Source organism: Notothenia rossii (assembly GCF_949606895.1).
Source record: "Notothenia rossii genome assembly, chromosome: 3".
Classification (NCBI taxonomy): domain Eukaryota; kingdom Metazoa; phylum Chordata; class Actinopteri; order Perciformes; family Nototheniidae; genus Notothenia; species Notothenia rossii.
Genome location: NC_136901.1, coordinates 32,100,417 through 32,123,342, shown reverse-complemented (window position 1 = coordinate 32,123,342; position 22,926 = coordinate 32,100,417). Strand labels below are relative to the sequence as shown.

Sequence of the window (22,926 nt, the reverse complement as noted above, 5' to 3'; positions counted from 1 at the left end):
TGCATGTGAACACTCGTTTACACTCACACATGATATTTAAGTGAACAGTTATTAACCGTTTGAGCTCAAAAACTGGTGAGAGGACAACACATTCCCTTTTCACAAAAGCACAGTCATACATGGACAATTGCTGATATATTAACGCTACAGTGGATTCAGGGATAGAACAATATCTTCAATTAAAAGGCTGAAAATGCAAAATACAATCTGGTTTATCACAATATCCATCATACCACACACAGTGCATCATTTCACAGACTTTTCTGAAAGCGTGCAGCTTGTGGTAACTTATATATCTGCAAACATTTAGCATAGTTTTCCAGGTAATATCTTTTTCTAAACTCGTTTTATTTGTAGGACGCTTCAAAAAATAGAAATGCACTACTTACGACTACAGCAACGTTCAGGATATGTTCAAGAATAATTTAAGTGCAAAGGAATACTTTAGATTATCACAATATGGCCTTTAAGTACATTCATAATGCCTAACAGGGAACTAACTGGTTCCCTTAAATCCTGTGAATTGAAATGGTAGTAACACATTAGAAATAGAAGGAACAAATATAATTGAAATAAATAATAACAAATACAGCTGAATTCACAAGGGAAATCAATATATATGAGCATGTAAAAGCAACAAAACAAACACTTAATAGTTGGAAACCACTACTATGTTCAAAACCATACACCTTTTAGATTTCTTCTACAAAAAACTACAAAATCAGTCAAAAAATGATTAAAAAAAACACAGCAAAGAAAACAATTCATTGGGGGAACAAATTATAAACACAAACACAGTCTGAATTGCCATGAATAAATCAATGTCACTTAAAAAAAGGGATTTATTTATTTTCGTATATTTCGAACCATATATACATAATAGTCATAGCCTCTTACTATTCTCTTCATAGATGCCAACTATATTTTGAAGCAGGAAAAGTAAGAAACTGATTGCACAACCGCAGAATAGTCATAATAACATATGTTATGGATGAGTGTCTTGCTGCAGTGCTAGACGAACCAGCTCCGTGTGGGACCAGTAAACCTGCTGTACAACAAAAGGGAAATTCCACCCACACCCTCCTGACTCTGGGTGTGACCAGAGATGCAAAGACTTGAAAGTCACACCCAGAACAGTGTATCCCAAATCCCCAACACAAACCTAATATACTATATATTATGTACTATTGTATCAAATAAATCTGAGACATTCGGACTTCCTGCTAAAGAGTTGTGTTTTAAAATGCTCAACCCTTGTTTTTGTTGGATGATATCTCCAAAACTCATTTTAAATAGCTGATGTTTTGCGATTCCAGTATGATCTGGTCTAATATACGCTTAATAATTTAATAAATATGTGATGTGCATATGTTGTATTTGGAACAATGGGACACAGCAACACCCCTTTAATCTAACCTGACAGGGCAAGAAACTAGCTGCGAACATTAGCAAATATGAAATGTGCATGCATCGGTCAAATAATTGCAAAGGGAGAGTTGAATCTGTTTCATTCATACTTTTATCGTTTGATTATTAACATCAATCTGGCTAATTTGAGGATTTGTTTCCTGTCGTGTTCATCTTATTTTTAAGTGATAGCTGCATACTCAATATCAAACAATTTATTGATGGAATTAATATCCAAAACGGTTTTTCCCTTTTCCAATTGAAGCAAATATATGTAACTCTTTCTGGTTGACTTTTTTGAAATTAATTCCCATAGAGGGATCAAATCTTTTAATGCAGCAGATAGGGGAATTTCTATAAATGACATGCACTCTAATCCCACAGAGGTCAACATGTACAGATTAACCCACATCCTTTTCCCGTGAGATCGATATAAAAAGCATCTTGGTGACAGAGAGGGGTAGGAATTTCAACTTTGCAGAGGGACTGAGATGAATGTCAGTCTATGCCACGCGGTAGGCGGTCATGCGGTAGTAATTCTGGCTGTGGCTACGTGCCGCCCACAACAGCAACGCAGCGGCCATCATGTGGAGCGGTGAGGAAATGAGGGCCAAGTAGAGGGACCAGCCCAAGGAGCCATCCACCTTATCAGGCAGCATCGAAACCCTGTGGAGCAGGTCCATCCCCGCCAGGTAGCAGCACACCGTGGCTAAAGTGCAGAGCCCTGCAGGGCACAAAATGTGTTGTTTTTAATGTCGTCTTTTTGCAATAAAATGAAAACAGTGAGCTGAAGAACACAACAATTCTCTGTATAGCTGATAATCAAAGCATCTGCCACAGCTGCAACAGGACAGGAACAGATCAAGTTGAGGTTGTGGTCATGCGGCTGCTGACTGATTTTACAAAGGCGCTGTGTAATGACAATGACTAAGATAGGCGTGTGTCACAACATACAATTTACTATGTGCAAACAAGTATATTGCCTGGTTAAGGAATTCAACATCAAAGGGATTTTTGTTTGCCTCTCTGCAAGGCTTGAGGGATGTGAATGTTGTTCTGTTGAACTGCTTTGGTATAGAAAACATATTTTAAAGCTATCGCATGAGTTGCACCTTTCGCGGTCCCCAGAGGATGAACCCTTACCATTTTGGTGATTCTGTGAAGAATATTCTGTGGCATTATTATGTCCAAATTAAAAATGTCCACATACTTTTATTATTTTATGATATGCCCATCCGTGTTAGTTGTTGCTTATTGCTGATAAGAAATTGTAAGTTATATATTTGTTAACCATGTTAAACATTTGACATGCCTAAACGTAATCATTCCTATTTAAAGCATCCTGACATTTACAATCATATCCTCATAGTCAAGCTATCATGGCTGTAAACGCTTATTTCCGTTTACTCTATACCTTAAAAAACCTTCAGGAATATAAAATGATTGCTTTTGTTTTGTTTTACTGTATGTTACTGGTTAGTTAGACTCAAACCAAATCAGTTTTGAGCCAATCTTTTTTCGGAAGAGACTAGGATTCAAACTGGGGCCTCTGTGACTCCTCAAAACCAAAATATTGGACATAAATTCAATCTCAAATTACAGTCACATAATAGCAACTCTCAAATTCCAGATGTAGTTCCGCACACATTAACCAATTGGGTGATTAATACGGTAAAAGCTAGCATTTACTAATGAGTGGTTTGGGATCTTTGAATGGGTATTACCAGCCAGCAGATGAAGTACTCCTATGCCAAGGATGGGGGTGAGGCTTCGGCAGAGGCAGGCACAGAACCCAGTCAGGCCCGCCAACACCACCAGACCCAAGGACACCAGTGGCAGCAGAAACTGGCATCTCCACAAATCTACACATAGACACAAAAATATATGAGTCATAATTCACTCAGCTTCTAGAAAAAACAGCCCTGATTGGAGACACTGTAATATTAAACATGCCCAATGGGTCCGAATAAACGCACTACTCAAGAATGAATGTGATTCTAGTTTTTACAGCTTCAGGCGACCTAAACATTTAGATGAACATGCCAAGAATGAACTCACAGGTGCGCAGCATGTCCTCTCCACTGTTGTGGTTGCCTGGTTCTTTATACTTGGGAGTGAACTGCTGAGGTAGGCTGAAGCTTCGACACTCCAGCATCATCTTGGCATCTGAAAGAGGTTTTGACGCAAAGCGCAAGTATGAGCATGTATTATAAAGTGTAATACAAGTCATAAACATTCAGATCTGACAGCATCTGGGTGGATTACAACATACACAGAGCTTTTTTACCGAAACTCCAAGTATACTCAAATCACATACGAGATGTGGGAGGCCTGTATTGAGAAAATCTGTGGTAATTAGATCAATGCAAGACATTATTTGATACAATTCGAGGGTCATACACAGAGTTCACTTTCATTCTTCCAGACTACACAAAATCTTCGCCTTTATTATTAAATGTTCCAAGTATAAGGAACCATTGCCTAATCCATCTTGCTATATGATCAATTATGATCAGTGGCGGTTCTGGTCAAATTTAAGTCAATGACTTAGATTCAATTTTAGTTGAGTTACCCTTTTTTTTAAACTTTTGCCCAAGATACAGAACATTGAAAGGTGTTTGGGGTAATACATTCCTTATTTATAAAGCCAAAATGTGTTTTGATTGTATTTCTTAATGTTTCTTGGTATTGTATTAGTCACAAACTTGTTTCAGTAACTTAGTTTAAAGTTATTAAATGACATTACTGAAAGAAACCCCATCCCGGTTAACTTTGGCCCAGGTAACAGCCTAGTTTTTGCTGGAACACTTACATAAAATAAATACATTGCATAATCATAGATGTATCTTTTTGGAGGGAAGCCACAGAGAAGTCCAAGCTGGATGTTACAGGGGCACTGGCCCCTGTTGGCCCCCCCTTAGAACCGCCCATGACTATGATTATTCAGGGTTTTCTTTCTTTTTCACTGGCTTTCAAAAAGGAATTTAATCCAGTTTGATTTACAGTTTGTGACAGTGAAACCAGGAAGTGTGAAGACTTCTTCCATTCAACATTGTTAGCTAGAAAGCTTCTGAGGTTCCGACTTTAGTAATGTTGTTAAGGGAGCAAGGGAACATTTGAAAATTGGGAAGATTTTGTCAAACAGATGAGGACATATTTCATTAATTTAATTTAGCAACTTTAATTAAGTAACTTATTTATGTTTTGTTCTGTAGGCTGTCACAAACCTGTCTGGGTATCGGTATCAACATGAAAACCATAAAAAGAGAATCCCCTAATAGAAATAAACTCCCCAAAACCTTCAAAGATTTCTCAAAGACAGACAATTTGTATTTTGTCTAAAGCTTAATTATGTGAGATAAGGTGATGGTAGGCTACACAACGTTACTTATGCAATCAAAATTCTAAATGTGATACAGCTCCGACCTGTTTGGGAATGAGCAACACAAGTGGCATCTACCTGAAACAAGGTGAGGCTTCAAGTCAAAGAGCATCTTTGTTTGTGAAACTTTAAAGAGATACTGTCTACCAGGACGACTCATCTGACTTGAGAGATGAGGACATACCTTGCTCCTTGTTCCAGTGAGCAGAGACGATCACACACCGCCACCAGAGGCCCACAGTCCCGTTGAGGCGGAACAGGGTGTCGCTGTAGGTTTTCTCGTCAAACTCCCCATCCATGAACTCCTCATACAGGGAGCGTAGATCGGACACGTTAGCCTCTCCGCGCACCGTGGGGCTGCTGTACTGGTACCAGTGCTTTGTCCCGATGGCCACTGACAGATACACGGTGGCCAGTATGCTCAGCACAGAGGCGATGACCAGAGCCGTTGCGTAGCGGTTGTCAACCATTGTTCAGCGAGCCGCAGACACGTCAAAAGGGGGATTAAGTTCCAGTGGTCAAGCCGTCGCGCATCAATGTAGCCAATGCAAACACTCTGATCAAAATCACTGTGGCATTGCCAAACACAGGCCACTGTATGTTAACGACAGCCCTTTATTTTATCGAGTGATACTCATATCCAATGCTTTCCTATAAATAATGGTCAGCGTCAGTAGCCTTGAATGCGCCATCTGTTCCCTTGTCCCACTTCCACAGATGGTGGGTGGCCCGACGCTGCGACAGATATCAGCAGCAAGCCCGCAATAACAACCCCTTAGTCCTCATCAAAGAAAGTAAAAAAGGGCTTGTATTATAAGATTTCCAATGCAGGATCAGTCAAAAATATTCAAATTGCATGGGTCTATTTTGGACGGCAGGGTGATGCCGGGTTCACCGAGGATGATATGAGTTGTAAACACTAATCCATGCGTTTTCCTCTTCCGGTTCGGCTAATCAGCAGATATAAAAATAACCATCTCTCTCTCAGGACGCTGCTGTGCATCGACGTTACAGAGAGAGCAGTGAAACACAAGGCCGTTTGATCAGTATTAACTAAGAAGAGCAACACTATTAGAATATCATATTGACTGAATGCTCAAAATGAATAGTTGATGTCGACCTCAGTTGTTAGAAGAGCTGCTCACCACAAGGCAGCAAGAAGAGATTATTTTCGGTCGACTAATGGATTGATATCAAATAATAACATTTTTTTTATCTCACACAATCTGTGACATGAGACCTATGCCACGTGGGATATGAGTTTCTATTTTTCCCATGTTTTTTTTCTTCTAAAGGCTGTATTGTCAGTGAAAGGAACAGTTGCATTGGACAGTTAACAAAGACTTTGAGATGTAGTACTCACAGAGATAGGAAGTAACTAAGTAGGCTACATTTACTCAAGCATTGTACTTATGTACAATTTTGAGATACTTGTATTTTACTTGACTATTTCCATGTTATGCTACTTTGTGCTTTTACTCCACTTCAGTGGTGAATAGTGTACTTTTTCTCCACTACATTTATTTAATACCTAGTTACTTTGCAGATTTGGATTAATGATGTGAAATATAATCAACACTTAAATCGGACTTTAGTCACACCTGGAGTAAATTCACAAGCTACCCTGCAGTATACAAACTCCTTAAAACTGCATCTTTACCAGCTTTGATAACACTTAATGCATCAATAATTATAATCAAAACATATCATATACATGAAAGGGGCCGATATACACAATGAGTACTTTTACTTTTGGTACTTTAAGTATATTTTGATGCTAATACTTTTGTTCTTGTACTTGAGTAACAATTTGAATGCAGTAAGACTGATATGTATTGCCCCTATGATAAAAGAAGTGGCTAGTTGGTTGCATTCTTTGTGAATTTAATAACGGAACATGTTGTCCTTCCTAATAAGATGTCGGTAAACATTAGTATACTGTGGTAGCCTCAAGTCTTACAACAAAGATTATTAAAACATACAAACTATAAATTTAAAACTTTTATTTTATGATTAACTTTCATAAAAAAGACTGAGATTGTCTGATACACTTTCCAAAATTGCAAAACATCACACAAGAGACCATGTTATTTCTTTAAATATTTTGTATTCTGATCATTGTAAAGTTTGTGACAGCAATTGTACAAAGACATCTCAAAGAATACGTTCACACATGATAACATAAAAACACTTACTATAAATACAAATAAATGACAGTGCATTGTTTTTACATATATTGCAGGTATAACATGATAAGCTCGAAACGGTTGTGTGGTAATCGGAAGAACAGCAGTTCATTCCTCTGCTCCTACGACCCACATGTCCTTTGGCAAGATACTGAACACCAAGGCACAGCCATCTGGTGTGTGTGTGTGTGTGTGTATGAGTGTGTGTGGTGTGTGTGCGTGTGTGTGTGCGTGTGTGTGTGCGTGTGCGTGTGCGTGTGTGTGTGTGTGTGTGTGTGTGTGTGTGTGTGTGTGTGTGTGTGTGTGTGTGTGTGTGTGTGTGTGTGTGTGTGTGTGTGTGTGTGTGTGTGTGTGTGTGTGAATGAGCATTACAGTCATTCATATGAGTTTGGGACTTTGTGTAGCAGTCATCAGTGTATGGTCGTGTTTGTGAATGGATACATTTTGGCATATATTGTAAAAGTGCCAAAAAGTGGCCATAGTGTTACGATGTATCACTTTATGGATGTTTTAATGGACTAGGTGCTTAAAGTTTAATCGACAAAAATAAAATAAATATTCCACTGTCCTTGATTGGTCCGGTCAATGCAAAGTTAATTCTAAAAGCAAGTTCATCAGAAGCTGTAGAAGACTTCCACTAAAAAAATCTGGGATTTTTAACAACAAAAATAAATCCTTTTTTATACCAGCATTGGCAGCCATGTTGTGATTACTGTGTAAAAACAGCCATAATGCTATTGCTGGTTTAACAGTAGCCATGAAAACAGAAATAGGCAGAGTGCGGTGACAAGACTGATCTTGTGGCTTACTCCACTGGAAGCTGTAAATGAGGAAAAAAGTAAACCAAACATTAATTTAAATTTAAACAAAATGTAATTGTTGTATTAAGTAGCACTTAGTATTTACTTACATATGCCATTTACGCCAATGGAGCTGCCTTCAATGTCGAATCCATCGACTGTTGAAGCTGCGTTGATCAAAGTGTTCACAATCTGAGCGCTATTAGGAGCAGATGTGCTTCCAAACGAGACATCAATGACGTTGATGATTGATCCGTTACTGCAGAAAGAGAAAACAAATATTGTTTGAAATATCAGATATAGGATCCTACTCTTTATTATAAAACTTTAATGGTCTTAAAAAATTACCTGAATGCAACAACATCTAGTGATTTGAAGGACGAAGGGAATGCCTTTTGGAAAACAGGTGTAAGCTGTAGAAACACAAAAACATATATTTTTTCACATAAACCTTTGCATTTGATTTAGAGCTTGACTCATTTATTTGACTTGATCTTTATTGGTCTTTCATCAATTAATAATTCCTAATCATAGTGTGGTAACTGTGGAGTAGGCCTAGAATTCACATGTTTTGAGTGGGTGGACAAAAAAAACGTACCTGATTCTTTATCGTTGTAGCTCGACCTTTATAAGCAGCAGAAGATGGATTCAGCAAATCACTCGTAAATGTGTCTTGAACAGATCTGAAAGTCACCCTTTTTGTTATAAGGGCTATAGTAGTAGGTGCTGCAGTCGCAGGTCGAGCCGTTGGTGCTGCAGTTGCAGGTATAGCAGTTGTAGGTGCTGTAGTTGTAGCTGGGACTGGACCTGCTGTAAAAACAGACATATACATATTATGTTAATATGTACCGGTGCCCAAACCAAGAGGATTTATGTGCCAGTTTTAGAGAAATAAAATCAAAAATGAAGGGCTGTGTTGTGTATACTTACATGTAACTTTGACTGAATCAGGACTTATGGTCACGTTGAAGGTGTTGTTGGGATTATTCACAGCTTCGACTAAGGCTTGAGCCACTTCATTATTCAGTGGGAGATCTGCAGTGGCAGTAGTGCTTTTGAGCACAACTGCCAGATCTGCCTCAGTTTCGGTCGCCCTTACTTCTATAGGCCTATTTTATAACATCAAACAAAAAGGAGAACAATTATGATATGAAACACTGAAGAATTTCTCATTTTGAGATCCAAATCCGTAAAGAAAAAGAATAATTCTTAGATAAAAATGTTTTACCTGAACTTGTTCACCTTGCAGTGGGAAAATTTCTTTGGAAATCTGGATTTGTATATCGTAGCACACTGCAAAAAAAGACATTGAAAGACTTTTAGTAACTTTTGTCACAATATTCTTAAAATATAAATTTGGATAAATTCAAATCTCGGTAATATAAAAAAATAATAATTCACCGTTGATATAAGTTTTGTTTCTAGTAGCTTGTATTCAGGGCTCGTGTCGTTATTATACGCTTCAATAAATGTTTCTCCAGACAAGGCTGCTGTCACGCTGTATGTTGGAGCAGCAGTTGTGGGTGCTGCAGTCGTAGGTGAAGCAGTTGTGGGTGCAGCAGTCGTAGGTGCAGCAGTTGTAGGTGCAGCAGTTGTAGGTGCTGCAGTTGTGGGTGTAGCAGTCGTAGGTGCAGCAGTTGTAGGTGCAGCAGTTGTAGGTGAAGCAGTTGTAGGTGCTGCAGTTGTGGGTGAAGCAGTTGTGGGTGCAGCTGTTGTAGGTGCTGCAGTTGTGGGTGCAGCAGTTGTAGGTGCTGCAGTTGTAGGTGCAGCAGTTGTGGGTGCAGCAGTTGTAGGTGCTGCAGTTGTGGGTGCAGCAGTCGTGGGTGCAGCAGTTGTAGGTGCAGCAGTTGTAGGTGCAGCAGTTGTAGGTGCTGCAGTTGTAGGTGAAGCAGTTGTAGGTGCTGCAGTTGTGGGTGAAGCAGTTGTGGGTGCTGCAGTTGTAGGTGCTGCAGTTGTGGGTGCAGCAGTTGTAGGTGCTGCAGTTGTGGGTGCAGCAGTTGTGGGTGAAGCAGTTGTGGGTGCTGCAGTTGTAGGTGCTGCAGTTGTGGGTGCAGCAGTCGTAGGTGCAGCAGTTGTAGGTGCTGCAGTTGTGGGTGCAGCAGTTGTGGGTGAAGCAGTTGTGGGTGCTGCAGTTGTAGGTGCTGCTGTTGTGGGTGCAGCAGTTGTGGGTGAAGCAGTTGTGGGTGCTGCAGTTGTGGTTGCAGCAGTTGTAGGTGCAGCAGTAGTAGGTGCAGCAGTTGTGGGTGAAGCAGTTGTGGGTGCTGCAGTTGTGGGTGCTGCAGTTGTGGGTGCAGCAGTTGTAGGTGCAGCAGTCGTAGGTGCAGCAGTTGTAGGTGCTGCAGTTGTGGGTGCAGCAGTCGTAGGTGCAGCAGTCGTAGGTGCAGCAGTTGTAGGTGCTGCAGTTGTGGGTGTAGCAGTCGTAGGTGCAGCAGTTGTAGGTGCAGCAGTTGTAGGTGAAGCAGTTGTAGGTGCTGCAGTTGTGGGTGAAGCAGTTGTGGGTGCAGCTGTTGTAGGTGCTGCAGTTGTGGGTGCAGCAGTTGTAGGTGCTGCAGTTGTAGGTGCAGCAGTTGTGGGTGCAGCAGTTGTAGGTGCTGCAGTTGTGGGTGCAGCAGTCGTGGGTGCAGCAGTTGTAGGTGCAGCAGTTGTAGGTGCAGCAGTTGTAGGTGCTGCAGTTGTAGGTGAAGCAGTTGTAGGTGCTGCAGTTGTGGGTGAAGCAGTTGTGGGTGCTGCAGTTGTAGGTGCTGCAGTTGTGGGTGCAGCAGTTGTAGGTGCTGCAGTTGTGGGTGCAGCAGTTGTGGGTGAAGCAGTTGTGGGTGCTGCAGTTGTAGGTGCTGCAGTTGTGGGTGCAGCAGTCGTAGGTGCAGCAGTTGTAGGTGCAGCAGTTGTAGGTGCTGCAGTTGTGGGTGCAGCAGTTGTGGGTGCAGCAGTTGTGGGTGCAGCAGTTGTAGGTGCTGCAGTTGTGGGTGCAGCAGTCGTGGGTGCAGCAGTTGTAGGTGCAGCAGTTGTAGGTGCAGCAGTTGTAGGTGCTGCAGTTGTAGGTGCTGCAGTTGTGGGTGAAGCAGTTGTGGGTGCAGCTGTTGTAGGTGCTGCAGTTGTGGGTGCAGCAGTTGTAGGTGCTGCAGTTGTAGGTGCAGCAGTTGTGGGTGCAGCAGTTGTAGGTGCTGCAGTTGTGGGTGCAGCAGTCGTGGGTGCAGCAGTTGTAGGTGCAGCAGTTGTAGGTGCAGCAGTTGTAGGTGCTGCAGTTGTAGGTGCAGCAGTTGTAGGTGCTGCAGTTGTGGGTGCAGCAGTTGTGGGTGCAGCAGTTGTGGGTGAAGCAGTTGTGGGTGCTGCAGTTGTAGGTGCTGCAGTTGTGGGTGCAGCAGTCGTAGGTGCAGCAGTTGTAGGTGCAGCAGTTGTAGGTGCTGCAGTTGTGGGTGCAGCAGTTGTGGGTGAAGCAGTTGTGGGTGCTGCAGTTGTAGGTGCTGCTGTTGTGGGTGCAGCAGTTGTGGGTGAAGCAGTTGTGGGTGCTGCAGTTGTGGTTGCAGCAGTTGTAGGTGCAGCAGTAGTAGGTGCAGCAGTTGTGGGTGAAGCAGTTGTGGGTGCTGCAGTTGTGGGTGCTGCAGTTGTGGGTGCAGCAGTTGTAGGTGCAGCAGTCGTAGGTGCAGCAGTTGTAGGTGCTGCAGTTGTGGGTGCAGCAGTCGTAGGTGCAGCAGTCGTAGGTGCAGCAGTTGTAGGTGCTGCAGTTGTGGGTGTAGCAGTCGTAGGTGCAGCAGTTGTAGGTGCAGCAGTTGTAGGTGAAGCAGTTGTAGGTGCTGCAGTTGTGGGTGAAGCAGTTGTGGGTGCAGCTGTTGTAGGTGCTGCAGTTGTGGGTGCAGCAGTTGTAGGTGCTGCAGTTGTAGGTGCAGCAGTTGTGGGTGCAGCAGTTGTAGGTGCTGCAGTTGTGGGTGCAGCAGTCGTGGGTGCAGCAGTTGTAGGTGCAGCAGTTGTAGGTGCAGCAGTTGTAGGTGCTGCAGTTGTAGGTGAAGCAGTTGTAGGTGCTGCAGTTGTGGGTGAAGCAGTTGTGGGTGCTGCAGTTGTAGGTGCTGCAGTTGTGGGTGCAGCAGTTGTAGGTGCTGCAGTTGTGGGTGCAGCAGTTGTGGGTGAAGCAGTTGTGGGTGCTGCAGTTGTAGGTGCTGCAGTTGTGGGTGCAGCAGTCGTAGGTGCAGCAGTTGTAGGTGCAGCAGTTGTAGGTGCTGCAGTTGTGGGTGCAGCAGTTGTGGGTGAAGCAGTTGTGGGTGCTGCAGTTGTAGGTGCTGCTGTTGTGGGTGCAGCAGTTGTAGGTGCTGCAGTTGTGGGTGCAGCAGTTGTGGGTGAAGCAGTTGTGGGTGCTGCAGTTGTGGTTGCAGCAGTTGTAGGTGCAGCAGTAGTAGGTGCAGCAGTTGTGGGTGAAGCAGTTGTGGGTGCTGCAGTTGTGGGTGCTGCAGTTGTGGGTGCAGCAGTTGTAGGTGCAGCAGTCGTAGGTGCAGCAGTTGTAGGTGCTGCAGTTGTGGGTGCAGCAGTCGTAGGTGCAGCAGTTGTAGGTGCAGCAGTTGTAGGTGCTGCAGTTGTGGGTGTAGCAGTCGTAGGTGCAGCAGTTGTAGGTGCAGCAGTTGTAGGTGAAGCAGTTGTAGGTGCTGCAGTTGTGGGTGAAGCAGTTGTGGGTGCTGCAGTTGTAGGTGCTGCAGTTGTGGGTGCAGCAGTTGTAGGTGCTGCAGTTGTGGGTGCAGCAGTTGTGGGTGAAGCAGTTGTGGGTGCTGCAGTTGTAGGTGCTGCAGTTGTGGGTGCAGCAGTCGTAGGTGCAGCAGTTGTAGGTGCAGCAGTTGTAGGTGCTGCAGTTGTGGGTGCAGCAGTCGTGGGTGCAGCAGTTGTAGGTGCAGCAGTTGTAGGTGCTGCAGTTGTAGGTGAAGCAGTTGTAGGTGCTGCAGTTGTAGGTGCTGCAGTTGTAGGTGCTGCAGTTGTGGGTGAAACAGTCGTGGGTGCAGCAGTTGTGGGTGCAGCAGTTGTGGGTGCTGCAGTTGTAGGTGCAGCAGTTGTAGGTGCTGCAGTTGTAGGTGCAGCAGTTGTGGGTGCAGCAGTTGTAGGTGAAGCAGTTGTAGGTGAAGCAGTTGTAGGTGCTGCAGTTGTAGGTGAAGCAGTTGTGGGTGCAGCAGTTGTGGGTGCAGAAGTCGTGGGTGCTGCAGTCGTGGGTGCTGCAGTCGTGGGTGCTGCAGTCGTGGGTGCAGCAGTTGTAGGTGAAGCAGTTGTAGGTGCAGCAGTTGTGGGTGCAGCTGTTGTGGGTGCAGCAGTCGTGGGTGCAGCAGTTGTAGGTGAAGCAGTTGTAGGTGCAGCAGTTGTGGGTGCTGCAGTCGTGGGTGCAGCAGTTGTAGGTGAAGCAGTTGTAGGTGCAGCAGTCGTAGGTGCAGCAGTCGTGGGTGCAGCAGTCGTGGGTGCTGCAGTTATGGGTGCAGCAGTTGTAGGTGCAGCAGTTGTAGGTGCTGGAGTTGTAGGTGAAGCAGTTGTTGGTGCAGCAGTTGTGGGTGCAGCAGTTGTAGGTGCTGCAGTTGTAGGTGCAGCAGTTGTGGGTGCAGCAGTTGTGGGTGCAGCAGTTGTAGGTACTGCAGTTGTAGGTGAAACAGTTGTAGGTGCTGCAGTTGTAGGTGCAGCAGTCGTGGGTGCTGCAGTCGTGGGTGCTGCAGTCGTGGGTGCAGCAGTCGTAGGTGAAGCAGTTGTAGGTGCAGCAGTTGTCGGTGCAGCAGTTATAGGTGCAGCAGTTGTAGGTGCAGTTGTTGTGGGTGCAGCATTCGTAGTTGCAGCAGTCGTGGGTACTGCAGTCGTAGGTGCAGCAGTCGTGGGTGCAGCAGTTGTAGGTACAGCAGTTGTGGGTGAAGCAGTTGTAGGTGCTGCTGTTGTTGTTGCAGCTACATCAGCAGTTGTCGATACCACTGTTATGAAAACATTAAATATCACCCACACTGATACATTTAAAGGGCGACATTGCTTGCAAAAATCCCCCCCCCCCCCCTAAAAAATTGTTCATAGGATTGGCATGAAGCGGGCATACTTCGAAGAGTAAAGTCACTTTTACCAATTGAACCCATTTTCACTCCAATACCTTTAGCTGATTAGACAGTTTTTCCCTCTGCAAATGTTACCCTCATTTTGGAGTGTAATTAAGTTTCTTTCCCAAAAAGCCCACTGCAGCCGCCACAACCAAACAATGACGCCTCTGGAATTCTTGTTCGTCTTCGAAGTTTAAGGTACACATTTAAACTCAGGTTAGATTTACCATTTCCTATCATAATTTAAAGGTGAAACTGGACTCTGATGTGTTTTTTTAAAGCAATATTGTATAATGAGCTGGCAATAACTCCACTTTATATACATGTTCCCTACGCCTTTTCAATAAAATAAACAAACATTCTGAAGTACCTTCAAAGTAATCAGTTTATTATCACACTTACCTATTAGAATCAGGGCGAGTGATATGATCCGTTTGATACCCATCCTGTTTTTCTTTGAACCTATAAAATCAAACGATACATAGATTTACCAACAGAAGTAGCAAGTAATGCTATACTATATATATATATATACTGCCATAATGATACCCAAACCATAGGGGAATTGGTTTGATACAAAGAACAATTATTTTCCGCAATTATTATAATATAATAATATTTCCTTAAAGTAGGGCAGAGATTATTTACAATAAGTATTGTGAAAACACAAAAAAAACCTCTCGGTCACTAAAACTTAGAAACACACAAACAAAGTTAATAACTGTTCAGAAGTCTACATATTTACTTAAACATGTACTTACCCCAAATTAAAAGATAATAAGATGGGAAAGAGTTTATCCTCCTTTCTTTGAAATGTTGTATTATTTCAGTGTCTTCAAATATAGTCTGGTTCAACGTCTGAGATATTGGAAACCTCACCTTCTGTGACAGTTGACATCTATCAAGGGTTTATATTGGAATCAAATACAAGCCTTTGACGTGACTCAAACGTCACACATTTTTCTGAAATGTTGCATCACCTTAGCAATGAACAAAACAAGATCTCATGATAGAGAATGTCAGCTATTAATCTTGTTGGTTTCTTGGCCCAGCGTCATAACTATACTAATCTCTGTCATTCCTTGTGCATTCCATGTACAGTACGTATATTTGTGGCAAAAGATAATGACAAACAAATAAATATAGATTTCTAGTGACGTGGTAAAAAAGCAGGTAGCATATGCAAGAGAAAAAAAGATTAGCATATTGTAACCTAAATCAATAAATGAGATGTATTTTCTACCTCACATCTTCTCTGTCATGTAATTTCATTTGAATTTCACTTCTAAATTAATGGTGGAGCAGTTAAAACTTTAAGATGAGGTTAGTCTGGTGTATGAAGAGTTTATTGCCAAGTGTAATAAATCACTTTAACAATATGTCTCGGTTTAGTTTTGAATGATTTTAATGATAACGCTGCTCTTCTATTTTAGTTTTTCAACAGGATGCATAGCTTCTTAGTTTCTGTGACGTAGTTGCCTAACCTTATGTTGTTTTTGCATTGCACCTCCTAGAGACAGTGGTGCAGATAAAGGCATTCATGTAATGTGTTTCCCGTCACTGTGAGTCATGGAATTGAGATTTTCTTAAGAGAAGTCAATTATCATGTGACTCCTACATGCTAAATATAACCTTCAAGCATCACTTCAGTGAGGTCATGCCTCTATTGTATGTGAAAAACTCCTGGTATTATGTTGTCAATGTTTTTTTTACCAACTGTGCTTCGAAATTAATTGAAAAGTGAACACAAAGTCACGAAGAAAATGATACCCGAGTATTATCCCTGCTTTACAATGAACATAACAATGTCTAGTAAGATACGATAAGATAAGATGGAATTGTGTTGATCCCTGTTGAAATTCAGGAATTAAAGCAACAACAGAATGATAGTGAAAAACAGGACAGTACAGATTCACACAAGGTAAAAAAGTAATACAAAAAAGAATACAAAAATTAAAAATAAAATGATATGGTAACTATTAAGATATATACATATTTGGGTTCTGATTGTTAGATATATTTATATATATATGCGGATGCAGGTCAAAGTAATTTGTACAAAGAGTGCAGATTTTATGTATGTACGGGTTACTTTAATTGGTATAGTTAAAAGTAATGTTGGTATATTTATACATAAAACATTTACAAAAACTCCTATGAATACATTTTTTCAGGGACTTATACTTAAAAAGGTCATTATGTCACCGGCTACACCCAACATATTTATTTTCACATATAAAAATGTAATACCATGTTACAAGGTTTGACAAAAAGGTTTAGAGTCAGTGTATTGCTTGTGTAATTTCTTCATTATAAAAACCGAACAAGAAACAAAACAAGTTCACAACAAAAAATTTCAATTTCCAGTCTCCCCAGCACATGTTAAGCTGTCTCTTACTAAAGTGATAGTGAAATGGTAGTTCAGTTCTTTATTAATGGATGTCCAAAACCATCTCCCAATAACTCTGATGTATTCATTTTTTAATTCCCCCAGCTTTTGATTTGTTTAAAGTATATTATCCTCAAAAGTATATAGCTAAGCAGTCATAAGACTTTTTAAAAAAGTAACAAATGATCGTTAAACAGAAGATACAATGTTCACATCAGTGCTTTTCTTCTCCGCCGTAATGACTCACTTAAACCTGTGCCAACTGGTGGAGGCAGTAAACAAAAAAAGGAACTATCCAATTCATGACAGGAAACTGATATGGACACTACTATGACAGATTAATTTGACAGATTACATTTAAAAACAAGAAAAAGCGAACTTTGGTAATTTATGCTATAAATCATAGTCATAACATTAGGGAGTAATGCGTCTTCATTTACAGTTAGGAAGCTTGAACCATATGATATTTGGCTATTTTCACTTTAAAAAAACGAATGAAAATGTTTGCTGATTATTACAATGATTGTGCGGTAGTTTAATCATTAGACACGTTAATAGATGAATAGACTGCGGTTGGCGATCGCTGTGTTAGTGTAAAATTAAATTTGTCTTCCAACTCTTTGCACGATTACTTCAGTTATAGACTGCGGTCAACTCAGCCGTCTCTCGCGTTTACTTGGTTAAATGAGCAGCTCTTCATTTTTGAGTGCGTGATTAATAGCGTCTTTACGGTAATCGCCGAAAAGCGGCACTGACGCTAGTAAAAGAATAAAAGAATGCATGTTTTTGTGCTATGTTTTTCGATAAAAATATTTGTTACCATAAGTTCTTAATAAAACGGACACTGCTACCAACAATAAAATGAAATACTTTTACTTTTTCAGTTATTCTCTGTCAAACTCCCCTCCTGAGAACAAATTCAAGCCACTTCTGCTATATTGGATGAGGGATAACATTATTTTTTGCCATAAGTTCTACATGAAATTGATACTGTTGGACTCAGTACTACTTGGACTACAACCACAAGTACAATCAAGTACTTTTACTGTGTACTTTTTGAGTAATCCCCTGTAAAACTCCCCTCCTGAGTACAATAATGCATGTTTTCTGCTATCTTTGATGAGAGATAAAATGACTTTCACCCCTGTCACTCTTGTTGGCCTCTTATGATGCTGCTAAAGTCCTTCTACTGCACCTTTTTAAGACTCCAATACAGGTATTTTTACTGTATGTGTTTGGAGAAATGACACAATATTTGGCCCAGATTAGTACACCTCAAAATCTTGTAGTGCAGGAAGAAATACACACTGCTGCCTGCAGGTGATATAGGCTTTTTTTGGGCAATATTTATTTAAAGGTCACTTCTATGGGATTAGCTTTGTGTCATAAAGATAAAGCAACACTTTGCCAGAATCTAAGAGCAAAACTAAGAGTTTAAGAGAAAAAACCGAGTAAAGCAACATTTATTTAATTAAAAAAATAAAACCACAAGTTGCAAACAAATCCTTTGAAATCATGTAAACTACAAGTCTTTTTTCTTTGTTTAATTATTTTAACGCGATTAACTCATGTGTATTTTTTTTCCTCGGCCGCCCCGTAGTTTCAGAGTGCATCGAGTTTAAAATACCATCTACAAGCTGATGCTGACAGCCCCGCTCCTGCTGCCCGCTTGCGGCAGACCACACTTCCACGATCACCGGCAGGCACCGACTGGCCATCGGGAGGACCGGGAGGGTGTGTGTATGTATGACCCGAGCGAGCGAGAGAGAGACCTTACGTGTATTGTTGTTGTTAGCATCTGGTGCTAGCTAGCTGCGCTAACGGATATAAGGAGCTGTTTAAATGAAAACAGAGGAGCGACATTTCGCCTACAACTGCGCCGAGCACTTGACTTTATGCAGGTAGCCAGACAGTGGGACATTGTGGGAAAAGTCAGCACACTCAGCACGGATAGTGCGCGCAACATGATTGCAGCATCCAGGCAGCTCCCGTTCGAGCATATGCCTTGAGTTGCACATAGCTCCAACGATCCATCACAGTGTCTCTCTCCCCCCCCCCCCCCACACACACACACACACGCACACACACACACACACACACACACACACACACACACACACACACACACACACACACACACACACACACACACACACACACACACACACACACACACACACACACACACACACACACACACACACACACACGTGTATTGTGTTATTGTATGAGAGAGGTTCCAGGTTGAATTGAGGCGAACATTTGTAATATTCAGCGGTTGTTGTGTTTAATATTCATGAGAATATTTGTCATTGTTCAAATGATAATAAACATTTGCATAAAGCATATTTTTACACTCATATGTTGATAAGAGTATTAAAAACTTGAAAAATATTCCTCTAAGGTACATTTAGAACAGATAAAACATTTGCGATTAATTTGCGATTAATCGCGATTAACTATGGACAATCGTGCGATTAATCGCGATTAAATATTTTAATCGACTGACAGCCCTAATATTTTTGTTTGCAGTTCTTGTTTCTTCTTTCTCAATGATCAGACTTTTGCTCTCGCTGCAGCTCTCTCGTTTGGGCTCCTTCATTTTTTGTTTGCGATTCTGACACAAGCATCGCAGGTGGGCGGGACTTTTACGGGGTGCGTCCCTATTGGCTACTCAGTTTTTGAGTGACAGCCCACTACACCACAGATCATACAGTGCAACTCATGCAGCAAACTCCGGAGTCCTGTGGAGTTTTCATGAACATATCGGACTTATCTTGCTGTGCATTTTACTTGTGTTGTGTAGTTTATACTTTATTCCAACTTTAAATATTTTAATACCTGAACACACTGCTGCTGTAACAAAAATAATTTCCCAATTTGGGATTGATAAAGTGTCTGTCTATTTATTTATAGATAAAAAAAGACATCTATGTATTTTCAAGCTAAAGGTGATACACAATATAAACTGTATACTGTAATTTTTTCAAAGACACGTTACATTTAAAAAGCATATATTGCTATGTTTAGGACAAACAATTAAAGACTGCTTTAATTTAACAAATTCTACAATATAAAAGTGGCAGATTTGCTTTATTAAACAGGCCAGACCTAGGCTGCATACCAACACAATTAGGAACATGCTCACATCTTACTATGTTGGTCTGAAGAGCTGAAGCATTCACACAATGGATACAAACTGTGCTGTCTCATTCTATATCCTGTGAGAAAAGGATATACATTTAACATTAAAAACTCAACATACTATTCCTAACCTGAGGAAGATATGAATAATCAACAGATTTGAATGGAATCTCTAGCATTTTCATGTAGAATAAAGACAAAAGAGTGATAATACAAATTACATTTATTGAAATTTGAACCAGAAGATGAAGTCTCAAAGAATGTTTTAAATAAAAGGACATAAAATAAAAAGGTGGATAATAATAAAATCTATTAAATGTATGTGTAAAGACCTTTGGTCAAATGAAATGACCCTGAGCAAGTGATATGAGCTGCGCCCAGCTTAGATGAAGCTGGTGTAGGTCTTTCTTCATGCCCCCCCTCTGTGCTGTCCCCTCAGAGGAAGTGGGAAACGGGAGAAGACCTCTGGACACCACGCTGTCTCAATGATCCACACTGTTAATATGAGAGGAACATAATTGTTTTAGGAAATGAAAAATATGAAGTTAACTATCAACAGGTCTCCATATAGAAAAAAACGAATTAATTGTGCCATTAATTCAATAAAAAAAAAAAAATAGAATTGGAAATTAATAGGATGAGAGCTCACATCTGATACTTAAAACGAGTAGCCTATGTGTAGCATTTTGCAATGCATAGAAGAGAAGCCAAAGCTCAACATTTGTATGCCAAATAAAACTCTGCTTAGGGGCAGTCATGGTCGGTAGATTTTAGAGAAGTAGTAAACTCAGCCTCCATTGATTTTCATATCAAATTAGCGTGTTAATAACATAAGCTATCATGGCTTATACTTGCATTTCTAAACAGAATCATGAAAGCCTGTTGGTAGAGTCAGGCACAGGAGTCCGTTCGAGTGTGTCTGCCGGTGTCTGAACGCTCACTCACTGCTATGTAGCTAACTGTCCCTGCTGTTAGGCCACTTAGCTTGCATTGTTATGGATCCATCCATCCATCCATCTTCTCCCGCTTATCCCTGGTCGGGTCGCGGGGGTAGCAGTTCCAGCAGAGAGCCCCAAACTTTCTTTTCCCTGGCCACATCAACCAGCTCTGACTGGGGGATCCCAAGGCGCTCCCAGGCCAATGAAGACATATAATCCCTCAACCTGGTCCTAGGTCTACCCCTTGGTCTCTTCCCAGCTGGACGTGCCTGGAACACCTCCCTAGGGAGGTGCCCAGGTGGCATCCTTAGTAGGTGCCCAGACCACTTCAACTGGCTCCTTTCGACGCGAAGGAGGAGCGGCTCAACTCCGAGTCCCTCCCGGATTACTGAACTTCTTACCTTATCCCTAAGGGAGACACCAACCGGAGAAAACTCATCTCGGCCGCTTGTATCCGCGATCTCGTTCTTTCGGTCATGAACCATCCTTCATGACCATAGGTGATGGTAGGAACGAAAATGGCCCGGTAGACAGAGAGTTTTGTTATAGATCTAAAGTTAGCAAAAGCTAACTTTCATAGCACAGCTTTTCTTTACTTCTCACTTAAGACAATAAAGAAACAGACCGTATAGTACAGCACAAACAACAAAAAGGATCAATACCTACATATATTTTCACTTGTAGTATTATAATAATTGAAATGCTGGTTCTTCTGGGGGTCTTCTGTCCATGCTCAGCTACCGCAGTTGCACTGTACAATCGCCGGAGGACTGGGCTGTCACTCAAAAACTGAGTAGCCAACCTGACAGTCCCGCCCACCTGGGACGTTTGTGTCAGAATCGAAAACAAAAAATGAGGGAGCGCAAAAGAGAGCTGCAGCGAGAGCAAAAGTCTGATCATTGAGAAAAAAGCAAAGAGAACTGCAAACAAAAAGATATGTTAAGACAAAGAAAAAAGACTTGTAGTTTACATGATTACACAAATGATTTGTTTGCAACTTATAGTTTTATTTTTTAAATTAAATATACTTAGCTTTACTCTGTTTTTTCTCTCTTAAGGCCCTGACACACCAGGCCGAAATCGGCCGTTTTCGTTAGTCAGACGACAAAGCGTGCCCTGTCGCCCAAACTCAATTTGGTGTGTCCGTGACACGCCTTATTTGGCCTTTCATGGCTGACGCATGGCCGATTCAACATGTTGAATCGGCCATGCGTCGGGTCGGGCAGTCGAGCCAAATAAATAACTGATTGGCTGTTCAGCTAGCGAATCGGTGCATGGGAAGCGAAACGGAAGTGAGGGACTTAAACGCTTTAAGAAGGCACAAAGAATGTCTTCCGCAAGCAACACTCCAATGGCTGATAGCTCCAGTACCGCACAAGACATGTTTTCGATGGACGAGTGAGAAAATGGAACGCACACGCTATTTTGTTTGTTTATATCACGGAGTCTGTTCTTCTTCTCAGTCTTCGGTTGTTGCCGCTTTTGAATGACAAATACACACTACCGCCGCCTGCTGGTAAGGAGAGTTATTGCCACTTACGCATGCGCAGTTCGTACGTGCAACTTGGCCGTCGGCTAAAGTCTTTGCGGTGTGTTCCAGTGCGACACATGGCCAAGAAGCAGGAGACGTGAGGCGACACAGTCGTGTTCCGTCGGGACGTGTTCTTTGGTGTCAGTTTGGTGTGTCAGGGCCTTTAGACTCTTAGTGTTGCTTGATTCTGAGAAAGTGTGGCTTTAAATGTATGATACAAAATTAATCGCATACACTTAATAAATATCTGAAATATAGATATTAAATACATCAAATTGAACATATAAATGAAACCTATTTCCCAGCAACTGCATCCCCCACTTTTTGGAAAAATTGAATATTAAGATAAGTACTTTATTGATCCCAATTTGGGAAATGTTTGCGTTGCAGCAGCATAAAAAGACAAGGTATTGTTCATTAGAGAAATTAAAAGACTAGAAATAAACAATATAAACATTTCAAATAGAAATAAAATAGCATTAAAGAAAGTATTATATATATTATATTAAGTACGGGAGGAATGGAATATTACATATTAGATTGAATGTAAATGTAAGATATACAGTGTGAGTTTAAGTCAAGAATATTTGTTGTCACAAGAAAACCCTAAATACAACACTCACTGTACATGCACATTCATTTTTTTTTTCACAGAGAGTGTCACGGTTTGTGAAACAAGCAGGACCCAAATGCAGATATAAACTGAAAATTCCTTTATTTCAAGGCTATGATATATCTATACAATGACAAACAGAACACTCACCGCAGAACTAGTCAGGGAACAAGACGAACCGACCAAGACAAACAACCCAGAACTTAAATACACACAAGACTACTCGCACAACAAGACACAGGGCGGACGGCCCGGGGGCAAGGCAGAGTTAAAAAAAGGGGAATTCGGGCGGACGGCCCGGGGGCAAGGCAGAGTTCAAAAAGGGGAATTCGGGCAGACGGCCCGGGGGCAAGGCAGAGTCCATGAAGGGAATCTCGGGCGGACGGCCAGGGGGCAAGGCAGATTCCGAGGAGGGGTGAAGACCAGACAGCTCCGGAGGCTGGTCAGCAGCCGGTGTCGGCAAGATCCCCCATGGAAGAGGACACAGGACCGGCAGGACCC

The 22,926-nt window shown here is 41.8% G+C and overlaps 1 protein-coding gene and 1 long non-coding RNA gene across 2 annotated transcripts; both read right to left on the bottom strand.

Moving 5' to 3' along the window:
• Positions 1–7: 7 nt before the first annotated feature.
• On the bottom strand, positions 8–5,721 carry LOC307031227 (claudin domain-containing protein 1-like). Its single transcript, XM_079668142.1, has 4 exons — positions 4,974–5,721; positions 3,466–3,573; positions 3,132–3,269; positions 8–2,131 (listed from the first exon to the last, which is right to left on the bottom strand). Exons 1-4 carry the CDS (start codon positions 5,257–5,259, stop codon positions 1,911–1,913), a joined length of 753 nt encoding a protein of 250 aa, XP_079524268.1. The 5' UTR covers positions 5,260–5,721; the 3' UTR covers positions 8–1,910.
• A 7,344-nt stretch (positions 5,722–13,065) lies between these two features.
• Positions 13,066–14,695, bottom strand: LOC307033645. The gene is made up of 3 exons (XR_013806597.1): positions 14,572–14,695; positions 14,213–14,272; positions 13,066–13,693 (listed from the first exon to the last, which is right to left on the bottom strand). It is a non-coding gene; the product is annotated as an uncharacterized lncRNA (long non-coding RNA).
• Between the last annotated feature and the right edge of the window lie 8,231 nt (positions 14,696–22,926).